Below are 13,846 nucleotides of genomic sequence, written 5' to 3'. Positions count from 1 at the left end.
CCTTATCCACTGAGTGGTCCGTCCATCAAACCCATGTCTCTCTAGTTTAGAGAGAAGGATGTCGTGCAGGACAGTGTCAAAAGCTTTGCACAAGTCCAAGTAGACGATGTCAGTTGCTTGTCCCTTGTCCACTGATGCCGTCACCCCGTCATAGAAGGCCACCAAATTGGTCAGGCACGATCTGCCCTTGGTGAAGCCATGTTGGCTGTCACCAACCACCTCCTTGCTCTCCATGTGCCTTAGCATGGTTTCCAGGAGAATCTGCTCCATGACCTTGCCAGGCACAGAGGTGAGGCTGACCGGCCTGTAGTTACCTGGGTCTTCCTTATTCCCCTTTTTAAAAATGGGGGTTATGTTCCCTCTCTTCCAGTCATCGGGGACCTCACCAGACCGCCACGACTTCTCAAATACGATAGCCAGTGGCTTGGCAACTTCATCCGCCAGTTCCCTCAGGACCCGCGGATGGATCTCATCAGGTCCCATGGACTTGTGCACCTTTAGGTTCCTCAGATAATCCCGAACCTGCTCTTCGAGTACAATGGGCAGTTCTTCATTCTCGCAGTCCCTGCTTTCACCTTCTACAGCTTGGGTGGTGGGACAGGAACTCTTGTCGGTGAAGACTGAGGCAAAAAAGTCATTGAGAACCTCAGCCTTCTCCGTGTCCTGGTTACCCAGGACACCAGTTCCCTTTTGGAGGGGGCCTACATTTTCCCTGGACTTTCTTTTGTCCCCTACGTACCTATAAAAGCTCTTCTTGTTGCATTTTATATACGCCATTAGAACAAATGACGACTGGACTGAGTTTTCCTTTGAAGTTATTTCTACCTTTAACAAATAACAGACCCTACAATATGAAAGAATCTAAAGAGGAAGTAATTTTGCAGTTTTCACACTTATTTCTCTGAAATTTTGTTAGTATTTTATAGCAAAATTACATAGAATTACTGAGTGGGAACAATTAAACAAGAACATGTTTTGTGATTACCGAGGTTTAGTTAATCTAAAACTTAAAAACCACAATTTACTCTTCCACTAATAATATTCTATGCACAGTATAAAGGAAGTGGCAAAAGAGAATCGGAAAAAAAAAAAAAAAAAAAAAAGCAAACCACAACAACCAACCCAGTAACTTACCCGCAAGGCTTCAATTACAAGGTCTCGTGCTTCTAGTTCTCCTTCCATTATACTCAAAAGCATCCGCAATTCTGGCTTGCTCAAGTTATCCACATCAAACTCTCTTGTCTGCAAGAAACAAAACACTGATGAACACACTAACTAACTGACCGCAATAGTTACTGTAGATCTGAAACATAAACCTATCAGCATCCTAATTACGGGTTCCTCAAACAACTGTAACTGTCAAAAGTTGAGGTGGCTTTGTCATATATAAAGTCAAAACTAATAGCAAATAGTCTGAATCTTTTTATTTACGGTGAAGAAATTAGAAGTCCACCAGTATGACACAGTTTCAAACCCTACACTGTTGCAAAGAATCGATCTTGCAAAATCTTGTGAATGATAAGAGTGAAATTGTAAAGTTCCCATACGCAGCTTCACAAAGACCAAAAAACCCCCAACAGATCTGAAATAACACATCAGTGATGAAGGCAAGAGAGGGTGAAAGAACCTAGACCACAGTGCACCTAATCCAGTGTAACCTGTGCCTCACTTGCAAACAACTACCAAGTCATCACAGTATACTGGGCTGAATGTGAATTTTTGAAGCACAGCTTGTGAAAAGACATGAAAACTTATCTGCATGCTTTATTTGCAGTTTCATTTCTTTGCCTGGAGAGTACAGTTCAGGTTTAAGAGGCACTGACAAATAGCAGTTCATAGCAACATCATCTTCTCACTCCACAGTTACCAAGATCAGTGTGAGTCTGACTTCTAGAAGAGTGAAACGAGTTTATACTGAAGAATAAGATCACTGAGCACATGCCTAAACACCGTCTCCTGGGAATATCGGTAAGGCTTTGTAAAACCAAATTCACCTCACAAACTGTTACAGTTCTGTAACAATGTCAATAGACACATGGACAAAGGGGATCCACTAGATACTAATGTATTTGGATTTTCAAGAAGTTTTGGACAAGATTCTATACCAAATATTATTACAGAAACTCTTATCCAACAGTACTGGATAAAAAGACACTTCATGAATAGGAAGCAAAACCACTATGGGTAACAATCAGTTTTCAAGATGGAGACAGGTAAGCAGTGGGGCACCTCTGGGACCAGTTTCATTCAACCTCTTCATCAATAATCAGGAAAACAGATAGAGAAGTGGCAGGGACATCTACCTCATGTGAGAGCTGGCACATAATTCCTCCCTTACAAAGTTAACATCCTCATGCTGCCACTGTATAAAACACTGGTAAATCCACATCTCAAGTACTGCATAAAGTCCTCATCTAAAGGTACAGAACTGGATGAAGAGAGAAGGAGTAACTGCTATAAGAGGAAATACTGCAAGGCTGGAAGTCTTGATTTTGGAGGTGGGGTGGAATGTTATTAATATTTACAAAATCACTAAGATAGTAGATAAGATCTCTTGTTCACCAATATCCGCAATGCTAACACAAGTAGACTGGTGAAATTAGAAGGGGACCATTTTAAGGGAAAGAAAACAGTATTTATTCCATGTGCTAGATTCAGCTGACTTGATTTCCAGTCTGCTATTCACTGCAAGGGAAATACTACAGTCCTACAGTGTCTCCCAGCAAAGCCCTGAGATGAGGACCCTCAGCTATCTTCAGTATGAAGTAACCAGTTGCCAAATTAGCTGAACTGTGTATCTGGATATACTGTCTGTTTTCCCTGAAGGATGTAAAGTGTAAGAGTTCAGCTACCCAGGAGCTTAACTTCATTGCAGGAAAAATCAATAAAAACTAAATCAAGTAACATTTCTGCTTTCTTAAGGCAAGAAGAGGGCAAGACAGTTGTTCTTCCTTCAGGCTAGAAGGCCATAAATCAAAATTACCCCAAAGCTATAACTGTACCAGATTTACTCTGTCTTCCATTTTTACTTTTTAGTTAAAACACAGAGAGGTGTACAAATGGCTACTGAGAACTGTAAGCCAGAACTTCAGCTATTTGTATTTGATGTACATTGGATTGAGCTTCTTCTTTTATATGAACAGCATGGATCAACAAGAGGAGCAATGATTTCTATTAAGCATAACTGTTTTGAGGACAGGGCCATTCACTCAAACCGATATTTCTAGACTCAACAATAGTTATCCTCTATTTTGCTGCCTGGGTCTGCTATTTCTGTAATCCAAAATATACCTCTTATTCTCCATGCCAATGGATCAAGAAAAACAACCGGTTTCTCTGAAGGCTTTTTCCCAACATACACTGCAGTAGCCTCTCACAGTGCTCATCACAATTCTATACAGCACTTACCAATCTATGGACATGGATAAAGCAAAAACTTACTAAACACACACAGTTCCTCATGTAATCTAGTGCCAGTACACTAGATTTCACCTTCTAGGCTGTAGCAGATTTTACTTTCAGCACTTTTAACTACTAAATTTAATTCAGTCATATAGCCCACTTATCCACTCTCCTTCTTCTATGAACCACTTCCTAATATCTAATAGCTCAAGGACAGCAGTTGATTTAGTCATATAACTTCTTTTATAATAGACAAAAACTGTCTCAGTTTTTCACATGGAAAACTGATGCAGAGTTACCAAGTATTTTTTCCCAAACCACACAGAAAGCAAGTGGTGCAAAACACAATATTCAGTAACAGTCTTCCGAGTCTCCATTCAGTGGTTTAACCACTACATTAACTTCCCTTTCTAAAATAAGCTTGCCTCCTCTAATAAAAAAGGCACCCAAGGTTTCTCATAGACAGGAACAAGGTTAAGAGGGGCATCCACAAAAGTACAGTGCAAGAAACATGATCCTACTCTTTTCTTCAAGTCAATATGTTCAGCTTTTCAAGAGGTGCTACCACACCTTCTTCCCATGCAGATCTCTGAATCAGCACTTATGAAACCACAACATAGCTTACCCTAACTGGACCAAAATATATAGTTTAAAGATTTAATATATTCTCAAGCATTGTTGTAAAAATATTTGTATTATTTGAGTAGGTAAAGTACATGATGAGATAAAACTATCTTTCCTCTTAAACAGTCCCTGCCGCCTTCTGGGGATCAAGATGTCAGTCATGGCAGGCTTGCCTGAAGTTCTTATTCAGATGAAGCATTGTTTGAATCATAAAGAAAACTGTTGTTTAGATCTAGAAAAGTAATCTAACATCTTCCAGTGGAGCAATAAGTCTTGGATCTCCACAAAATAAAGACTGCATTAGTAGCTCATGGCTTATGTGTCATCCGGGGTTTAGCTGCAATACCTCTGGTAGAGTGCCAAGCTGTAACAATTTAACCAACAATTTAACAACTATGTAACCAAGCCATATATTATATTGGTTTTATAACAGAAATACATGAATATGTTGCCCTAGGGTGACATTTGGCATATGCAACCAAAACACAAGAGATTTTTTTTCTATACCTCTTTCAGATTTTAAAAAGTCTGGTTTATTTGATTTATTAGAATAAAGTACCTGAAAGACTACAACTTCAGTTCTCTATGTCTCTAAAACTCCACGTTATTTTTCAGATCAGTTTCATAAGGGGTGTGTGTTGCCTGGCAGCAAGTGCAGTGACAACAGAGCAAACAGCTAATTAGCTAAAATTCATTCAACTACCTGTGCATGCATCACAAAAAGACTACAGGCAAAATGATAACCTCCATGGCTAAAGATTAGAAGAAGCCATGAACCAAAAACAAGACAAAAGCATCTCTTCTGAACAAGAGAAGGATGACTTAGGACAGCAGTGATCAAACTGGACAGGTATTTTCCCATCTCCATCGTCTTTGGAAAAGACGGAAGAGGATGAAATTGGAAGGTCACCAACAGGTGCACGAACAGAAGGGTCTTGCTCCCACATGCAAAGCTATTTAAAGCAGAGATGGTAAAAGTCTTTAGCATTAAATTTATCCCACCATCCTCTCTTAAAAAAAAATATTAATAATAAAAAGAAAGAAATCTTGTGAGGGACTGGCAGTACCAATAGTTTGGTTTTGCTGACCTAGCCCAGTTGATAGTACCAGCCACTTCAGGAGCTAAGAGAGCCGTTCATTATGCTACCAGAGCAGCTGTTACAAACTCTGCTGCCTTCAGCTGAAGTCTGAATAGGTGAAGTATAAAAGCCACTGCTTTGTACTCTCCCTAAGAAGAACACGGGCAAAAAACAATGGAAAACATTGGACCATGGAAAACAAGCTCCTTCCTGTTCAGAAAGCAGCTACACAGCCTTTTTAAAGATGGAGCTGGGTAATAACCCAGGGCTTGGGAAAGAAACCTGTGGAGTGTAATTGAAGGCCGAAGTGGAAAGACAGGAAGGGAGAAGTATAAAAATGGTGTACAGGAAAATATACAGAGAAAAGCTGTCAAAAAAAAAAAAAGAAAAAGAGTCCTGTCAAAGATGAAGGGAAAGGTACATATCTACATTTGTTACATATTTTATATTGAGTTCCATTAAAAACACACAGGAATCCTCCTGAGGATTCAGAAAGCAGACTTCCAAGATGAAGTTCTAAAATAAAACGGTTAGCCATTACTTATTAGGCTATACAAAGTAAACTTTTAATGTCATAATGGCCTCACATCTGTCAGACCCATGAAACAACTACACCAGGGAAACACAACCCTGTTTCATACATTTTACAACATTAAGTATGTCCTCCAGGTACAATTCATCTGACCAAGTATAAAGATCTGTTTTGACTAATTCTATTTAGTCACCTGCATAGAAGTATCTAGTGCGATTTGAAATGTCTGGAGGATAAGAGATATCTTTTTGGGACAGGAAGATACGATGCAAGACTTAAGAGAATCATCCATGCCATCTGGACCAGTAGCAGAAGGGCAGCTGCGATACTCCAGAGTATCCCATACGGACCGCCAAAGGAAACCCTCAAGACAGGACTACGACACTTAAAGGTAGGTGTGAGCTATGTAAGCTAGGTACCTAATGTCCCTTTATTTTCAATGATCAGCCTAGTCAAAACAGCCAAGAAAGCTACTCAGCAAATCAGCCACTAGAATTATTTGCTCATGGCTCCACTGACTGTATTGGTCAGATTTCCATTGACTGTAATAGGATATTAAACACTCTGCATACATGTAGACACCTAAATTTAAGTGTCTTGAACCCCATCCATACCGCCAAGAGTAGGCTGCCTAAGCCACTTCACTCAAAAACAGAGAAGCTCACAAACCTGTTTCTAAACCAAGTTATTCCTTCTAACCACTTACTTCACTCCACCAAATATAAAAGGAAGTTTCAAGACCCAGCTCAACATAAACATGGGTATGTGGTTAAATGAACCCTAACCCTTTTCTAATAAAGAAAATTCTGCAAACAGAGAGAGTATTAAAAGAGGTGGTCCCACTAGCCATACAGTATTCATGAATACTTCAGAGAAAACCACAATTTATTGCTTTGGTTGTGGAAGGCTTGTTCTTTAGTCTAAAACTAGGGTAAGAATCTGTGACCTCATGCTTCTCCAGAAATTATCTGACACAAAAATACATGTCAATTTCCCACCCCATCCAAGATGAACTTAAGAAGTAAGATGTGACCTATAGGAATGTTCTTGGCAACAGAAACAAACAGGAAGGCAGAGAAATATCTTTCAAGGAAAAGCAATGCAGTGAAACTTGCTCCTCAACTAAGACCAAGTTTCTTGCTGAAGAGAATATTATCTGAGGTTAACATCCAGGACTTGTATAAAATTTCATGCAATGGTATCGGAGGGATCATGACGGGACGGTACATGCATTTATTCATGTCCAATCATTAGCTTAATGACTTTTATTGGATTGTTCACCACATGAAGTTACCTGGTTACTCTGCCCTCCTCCTCCCCAAGCACAGTTCCCTCGATTTCTGGGTTTTTCAAAGGTTTTCTTTAAAAGGCATGGGGGAGGTTTTGTTTAATTGCTGTGGGGTTTTTTTTGGCTTGAGGTAACTGCAAAACTTTTAACAGCTTAAAGATTAACCACAAATATACCTCAAAACTGGAAAATTTATTTTGGAAACAAAAAAAAAAGCCAGCCCCCAACCCCTCCAAAATCAGTAAGACAATGACCTTTACACATACCCAGATATTGTCATAGCTGTTAAAACATATTTGCAATCTATTAACAGCCACAAAGGTACTTAGTCATTTTTTATTTCAGTGCAAGTTAAGTAACTAAGTCTTTTTTATGGATCTAGGCCCACAACCCTTCAATAACAATGTTTAAACTCTTACTGAAATTTAACAGGTAATTTCTATTCAGAAACTTGCTTTCAGATAAGTCACTTCTAAGGCAAATGATATATGGTCAGATCCCAACACAGGTACACATTGTTGAAGCTATCTTTAGAAGTTCTGCAGAAGGAATCTTTAAGTCTTCCAGAATTTTACACCTTGCCCTGTGCTACAATAGAACAAAAATCAACGCTCAAGAAAGCTTTACTTCACTTACCATAGAGGCAGTACCTCTTCCCTAAGTCTACTTGACACCTTCCCATTTACATATTCAAGAATTACACAGGTATTGTAAATCAACTCCTCCCTTTCTTGGGTAAGAATGGGTGCGGAGGCAGACCTCAAACTGTTGTCTTCCTGAGCTCCTTCCTTCCTGTCCCAATTTCCATCTCTATTGGTATCTTGCTGTATCACTTCTGAGGCCAAAGCAACACTTACACAAATGAAGTCAAAGCTGTTTGAGAAAACAACAGGACATACAGCATCCTACAGGTTTGCACCTCCATGCCACTTTCACGCATCCGGCTCACAGCATTGCTCCTCTGCACTTCACCTTTAAAGATGGACAGTGTGACAAGTCCACATTTGGAAGAGAAAGGAACATTTATAAAGTGGACTACATTCAGTGGCTTTCTTTTCTCATTGCCCAGGACCTTCACAAGGGAAGAGAGGCTGTGCTGCAAGTTGTGGAGTAGAAGGCACGAAACAGCAAAGCTGTAGTTTGGAGTAGGGGGAGGAGAGGTAGAAAGGAGGTTTGAAGTGGATCACTGCAAGATGGATCAAGACCAATCTCTCATTGCAGAGGAGTAGCAGGACTAAGCTAGACAGAATTCTGCTGTCCCTGCATCTCACCCACATGTTGGAACACCACAACAGCATCATCCATCTGACTAAATGAAAGTAACTTCTCTGAGCAATAATGCTACACTGAGAACTTGTATTCAGATGACGATAGCGGTAGTTAAACCATGTCCTTTGGCAAGTGACCATTTTCCAGGATGCAGTCCCTAATAAGAGATATAGATTTTGCTTTTCAAGGGTTATGGTCACATTTTCTGCAAGAACAATATTTTTAATGTAAGAATCTTTCCAATTGACCCAAATCAGCCTGTATAATTGATCTGATAAAGCCATTATTTAGCATTTCACTATATTGACCAGAATGACAGTTCCGCTACAAGCATTCTTGTAGATCCATAGAAAATGAATATACCAAGCTAAGCATCAGATCCTACACAATGTCACCACAAAGTGTCATGGAATTGCTCTCCATTTTATCCATTTTTTGATGTTTTTTTCTACAGTGCAACTTTTTTCTACTGTTACTTGACCCACAGCAACCCAGACTGATCCTTTCAGGTATGTACACATCATTTGCAACAAAATTTTGATCGATGAAGACAGCTGTAAAATCCCTACCCACTTCAGAGGAGTCAAGATTCCACTCTACTAATATGCTCTATATGTACAGCTTTACAGACAGTGGGAGGTACTATCTTTCAGAAAAAAAAAATAAGGTTTATGCTTTTGATCACTGGTCAAGCAAAATCAAACCCAGAAATTTTACTGAATAATTTTAACAAACTTCATTATATAGCAGGCTTTTCATAGGCTTTGTTAAAGCTACACTGGAGCTATAGCATGTGAGAAGCCAGCCCTCTACGTGCAGTAGGCTGATGTTCAATGTTTCAACAAAAAAAACTGACAAATTGGATTATTTCTTGCTATTATGTAATCATTATTGGTAGACATTATGCAGATGGAAGTCATTCAAAGATGTTTGAAAATACACACATATGTGTTTTCTCTGAATTCTAGTCCAAATTGCACCAACACAATTTCACTGGCTTCAGTGCAATCAAGCTGTGCAGGTATGAAAAAGGACCAGAACCACTCCCTTGCCGTATTTCCTTGTTACCCTAACCACAATAAAAATACCAGTATTTTGTGGGAAAGAAGTGATGGGCTTACCAGACGCTGTGCTCCTTTCAAGGAAACTCAGAGTGACAAGATTGTCAGTTTTGCTCCTAAATGTAAGATTCTATAGAACAGTCTAGGCTTTTTCAGTCAAATTCCCTGGTGAATGTAAAAAAAAAAAAAAAGGAGGGATGGAGGCACTTTTAATCCTTTTCTACAGTGCTTCTAAAAGCAGCAAAAGAAATCTTATTTTCCAGTGATGTTACTGACAGCGTACCAAGATGCAATAACAGCATTTATTATCAAGAAACCCTACTATACCATCCTGTTATACATCTTCTGCTCACACCATAAAATTTATACATTAACATATTACTGTTAAAAATACTGTTCTTACAGTTCTCCACTGCACCATTTGTGCAATCAGAACTCTGAAAACTGAAAAAAAAAGATAGAAAATCTAAAACAGTACTGAAATAAATATTTCATCATAAGTTGAAGTTTAGTGTGACTTATAAGATCCTAAAAGTAAGCAGATGATCCAATTCGTAATTCTGTATCTTGAGTTTAAAGACGGAAAATAAGCTATTCATACTAAGCCTTCATAAGGAATACTGAAGTATTGTATAAATATTTTTTTAATCTTTTCATTGCACAGAGGTGTACTTTTTACTTTATTGTACAAGAGAGAAAATGAAAACAACAATACAACATTCATATTGTCAAGGAAGAAAAGATGAAAAGGAATATTAAATACTGACTGAAGGCAAATTAAAAGTAAAAAATTTTAAAATATTTTGTTATTGCTTAAGTATAGATATTACTTTTGTTAGGGAGCAACACACAGGTTACTTCCTAGCACCTCTTCAGCTTTAAAAAAATATTTTAAAAGCAGCATGCAGCATAGAGCTATTGCTCCTACCTTCCATAATGAGAACACCAAATTGCATGAGTGCCTTACACTGCACTGCCTACCAGGACAATACTGGAGTGCTACTCAATTATGAGCTACTTGTCTGAGTTCTTAAAACTGAAACTCAAGGTGGTAATAATATAAGTATACTAAATAATTTCATACAAATATTATTACTCAAAACTCGGGCTTTAAATTATTTCATGTTCTGCTTTTATGAATTCTTACCTCAATAGTCATTTATGTCATGGTTATGTCATTGTTTGAAAAGATAGTGATGTTATAAATATTCACTGTGTAAGGATTACATTTTTTAAGTAAAACTCAATTTCCACAACACTGCAGAAGTTAAAACACGCAAGGAAGATTTAAGTGCACAGTCGGAACAGGGTTTCAGATAAGAATTAGTGCCTGTTTGAAAGAAAATAAAATAGTAATAAAAGAAGAATGCCAGCAATACCCTCAGTTTCACAGAAACTGGTATCCCATCCCTTCGAGGGCCATCACCTTCAGAAACGAAGGTTTTGACAGCGGTTTTATCGCCCTAAACTTTGCATCCCGCTACGAGGCCGAGCGCTTACAGCCGTATTTTGGACCCAGCCACCCGGCTCTCGCGTCGTCTGTCAGCCAAGTGATTAACAGGGGCTGATCAGCCCCGGGAGGGTCCGCGGGCAGGTTTGACCACGCCAGGTCTAGGATGCTGCCGAGCTGCGAGAGCTCTACTGCCACACGGATGAGGGGCCGGGGGTCGCCTGAGGTGGGGGGTGAACCCCCGCCCTTCTGCCAGGGGCTCGGGCCGCTGAGCGGGAGGGGAGCCTCCAGCCGACACCGTTTGAACCGGTTGGCACCACACCGCGTCCCTCCGCCTGCCCACCCTCAGAGAGGACACGCCGCGGGGGAGGGGGGGGGGTGCGGGGTGTTCTTCTCGGTTTTGGGGGATATTTGAAGTGGGTAGACAAATCCCGCCCCTGGGGCGCAGCCCAGCCGCCGAGAGGCCCGGGGAGCGGAGACGGCTCCACACACCGGCGCTCGGGGCGGGGGCGGGAGGGGAAGGGACGCTGCCCCGGCGCCGAAAACGCCACACGGGAGGAAAGGAGAAAAATCAAGCTCTTTGCGGGCCTGGCAAAGGGTTAAAGACCAACATTTCCCACCCCCCCCCCTCCGCCTCGGTCTGACAGCTCCCACCGCCGCGGCCGCTGTCACCACCTCAGCCCGCCCGGAGAGACCGGGGCGCAGCCGCCCTCGCCGCGGCAAGCGGCGGGAAAAGGGGAGGTGGGTGGGTGGGTGTGAGAGAGGCGAGACCGAGGAGCAGACTCCCACCCCCTCTCCGTGCCCCCCTCACGGGCGCCTCACGCCGACCCCGCGCCGGGGCAGCCAGAAGGAACAATGGGGGAGAGAACCCGCCGCTCCCTTGGAAGGGAAGAGGGAGGCTGGCGGGGAGGGAAACCCCGCACCGCTCCCTCTTCTTCTCCGGGGCGGGACGGGGCTCGGCTGCAGCAGACCCGCCGCAGCCGAGCCCCGTCCCGTCCCGTCCCGCCCCGGGGGAGAAGGAGGGCGGAGGGACGGAGCCGGGGAGGCAGGTCTCCGAGCGCTGCTTCGTCCCGTCCCCACAGGGATCCCTTCTCGCCTCGGCTGGGTCGAACCCCTCGCCCCGCTCCCGCCAAGCCGGTTACCGCTGCCGTGGCCGCCGAGTCCTCCCGTCCGCCAGAGCCCGGCTCGCCGCTCGCGCCCTCCGTCGCCATCTTCCCGCTGTAACGGCTCCGGCGCGGAGAGCGGCGCGGAGCCGAGTGGCGACAGCCGCCGCCGCCGCCAGGCGCTTAACCCCCTCCCCGCCGGCAGCGAGCCCACCGCAAGCGGGGGCGCTTAACCCCTCCGGCGCCGCGCAGGCGGGGCTGCCGAAGCCGAGCCGCCCCCTTCGCCGAGCCGAGGCGAGCGACTCCCGCCGGCGGGCGCTCCGCTTTCCCCACCCACCCCCTTCTTCCCTGTCCGCCATCAGGCGGCCCCGAGCCAGGCGGAGGAGGGGGAGCGGGACCCCGCCGCGGGCTGCCGAGCGTGCAATGGTGGCTGAAGGGAGTGCCCCCCGCCACTGCGGTGCCCGGGCCCCACGCAGGGACCGCTCTCCTTCCCACCCCCGTGTCTTGGGAGCAGGAGAAGGAAAGGAGAGGTTATGGATGGGGCGAAAAAAAGAGGGTTTTCACAGTGGGCTTGGCTCACCTGGTGAGTGAGGTCCTTAAACCAGCCAAGGCTTTTGAGGGAAGGGCATTTCTTTGCCGCTTTCCTTTTGGGCGTGCTGACAGAGGGAGTCACCTCTCTCCCCGACCCCTGTGGAGGGGCTGGGGAAGGACATTTCGGCCACCAGCCCATGCTTCCTGGCTTATTTTCAAGGCAGGGTGGCTTCATAGCCTGCATGAGCGTGGACCTTCATCCAGGCTCAATGTGTCAGGCCCAACGCTTCAGTCCTCCTCAGCCCCAGCCCTGGAGCCCACCTTGGCCTGGGGCTGGCCTTTGCCGTTCCAGGCTGGTACTGAAGCTGCAGGCTGTTCTAACTCCTCCAGAAGAATGTTAAGGCTGCTGAGCTAAACCCCGCTACCACAACAGGCTAAATGTTCTCCCCAAGGGGCACCCCTCCATCTGTGTCCCACTGCCTGCCTCCAGGGAGTATTCCTCAAAGTCTTGGCTCACTGCTTTCCCCGGCAACGGGAACCTACCGGGTGAGCTATACACTGAAACCAAATCCAAACATAGCCTCCTCTGGAATCAACTTGCATCCATTATAAGCTGAATTTGCAACACTGTTTACTCTGCAGCCACATACAACTTCCACCAACAGCAGGCTCTTCTGAGCCTTGCCTGTCTCCTCGTTTCATTGGGCTGCTTCAGGTCTAGGTTCACACTGAGCTCCCTTGGCACCGCGACCAGACAGAAATGGGCCAATTCCTTCCCTTGATCAAAGACAGCAAATGTTCTCCTAAGCAGGCTGTACCTAAGAGTGGAAGTGAAAACATGCATGAACTTTTTCCCCCTTACCGACGAGCAATTAGTGGAATAAACTCCAACTCCAACATTCAGTGTAAATGTACACTGAACAGAGTGAGCAGAAGGCAGTGTATAGGATCCATTACAGGGAGCATACAATCCAGTCAAACAGATGCTTTTTGCCTTTAGGATTTGGTTTTCTTTTTCCTTAAAAATCAGCTAGCTTTCCTCCTACTCAAGCTTTACACTTTTTATAACTATAGTGAGTGCTTGCATCCTTTCCACTGCCAACACTGAGAAACTCCATTGATGACACAGAGCCTACACCAACTTGGTTTTCTTAGTTCCCATAACTCTAATACAATTTAATTGGGTTTAGGATATATTGTTGCTTGCTTACTTTATTGACAGCAAAGTACTGTACATTACTTATAATTATGATTTACATAAATCTTGAAGAGTATGTGGTGCTTTGCTATCAAGACACTCAATGAAAAGTCATTTGTTTCCGATGGACTTTGTCATACTTAATGCTCTCCAAAATGCTTTTAAACACTGTCTAAAACAATTTTTCAAACTGTTTTGAGAATATATTTTCTCTTATTGATTCATATATACCATTATAATTGCCAGTATTTTCCGGTTGCCTTAGAAGCATCTGCTGACCATCACAGTTACTTATGTGTCTTTCTAACT

The 13,846-nt window shown here is 43.3% G+C and overlaps 1 protein-coding gene across 2 annotated transcripts in view; it reads right to left on the bottom strand.

Moving 5' to 3' along the window:
- CTTNBP2 (cortactin binding protein 2) overlaps positions 1 to 12,096 on the bottom strand; it is a 92,158-nt gene extending 80,062 nt beyond the window's left edge. For both annotated transcript variants that reach the window (XM_086747472.1, XM_086747463.1), the window contains exons 1-2: positions 11,848 to 12,096; positions 1,135 to 1,242 (exon numbers count right to left, since the gene is read on the bottom strand). In XM_086747472.1, coding sequence (XP_086603598.1) covers positions 1,135 to 1,242; positions 11,848 to 11,916 — 177 coding nt within the window. In that variant the 5' untranslated portion in view covers positions 11,917 to 12,096. The remainder of the gene's footprint in view (positions 1 to 1,134; positions 1,243 to 11,847) is intronic.
- Positions 12,097 to 13,846: the final 1,750 nt, after the last annotated feature.

Source organism: Chlamydotis macqueenii, chromosome 1 (genome assembly GCF_036417535.1).
Source record: "Chlamydotis macqueenii isolate bChlMac1 chromosome 1, bChlMac1.mat, whole genome shotgun sequence".
Taxonomy (NCBI): domain Eukaryota; kingdom Metazoa; phylum Chordata; class Aves; order Otidiformes; family Otididae; genus Chlamydotis; species Chlamydotis macqueenii.
This window is presented reverse-complemented; position numbering and strand designations above follow the sequence as displayed.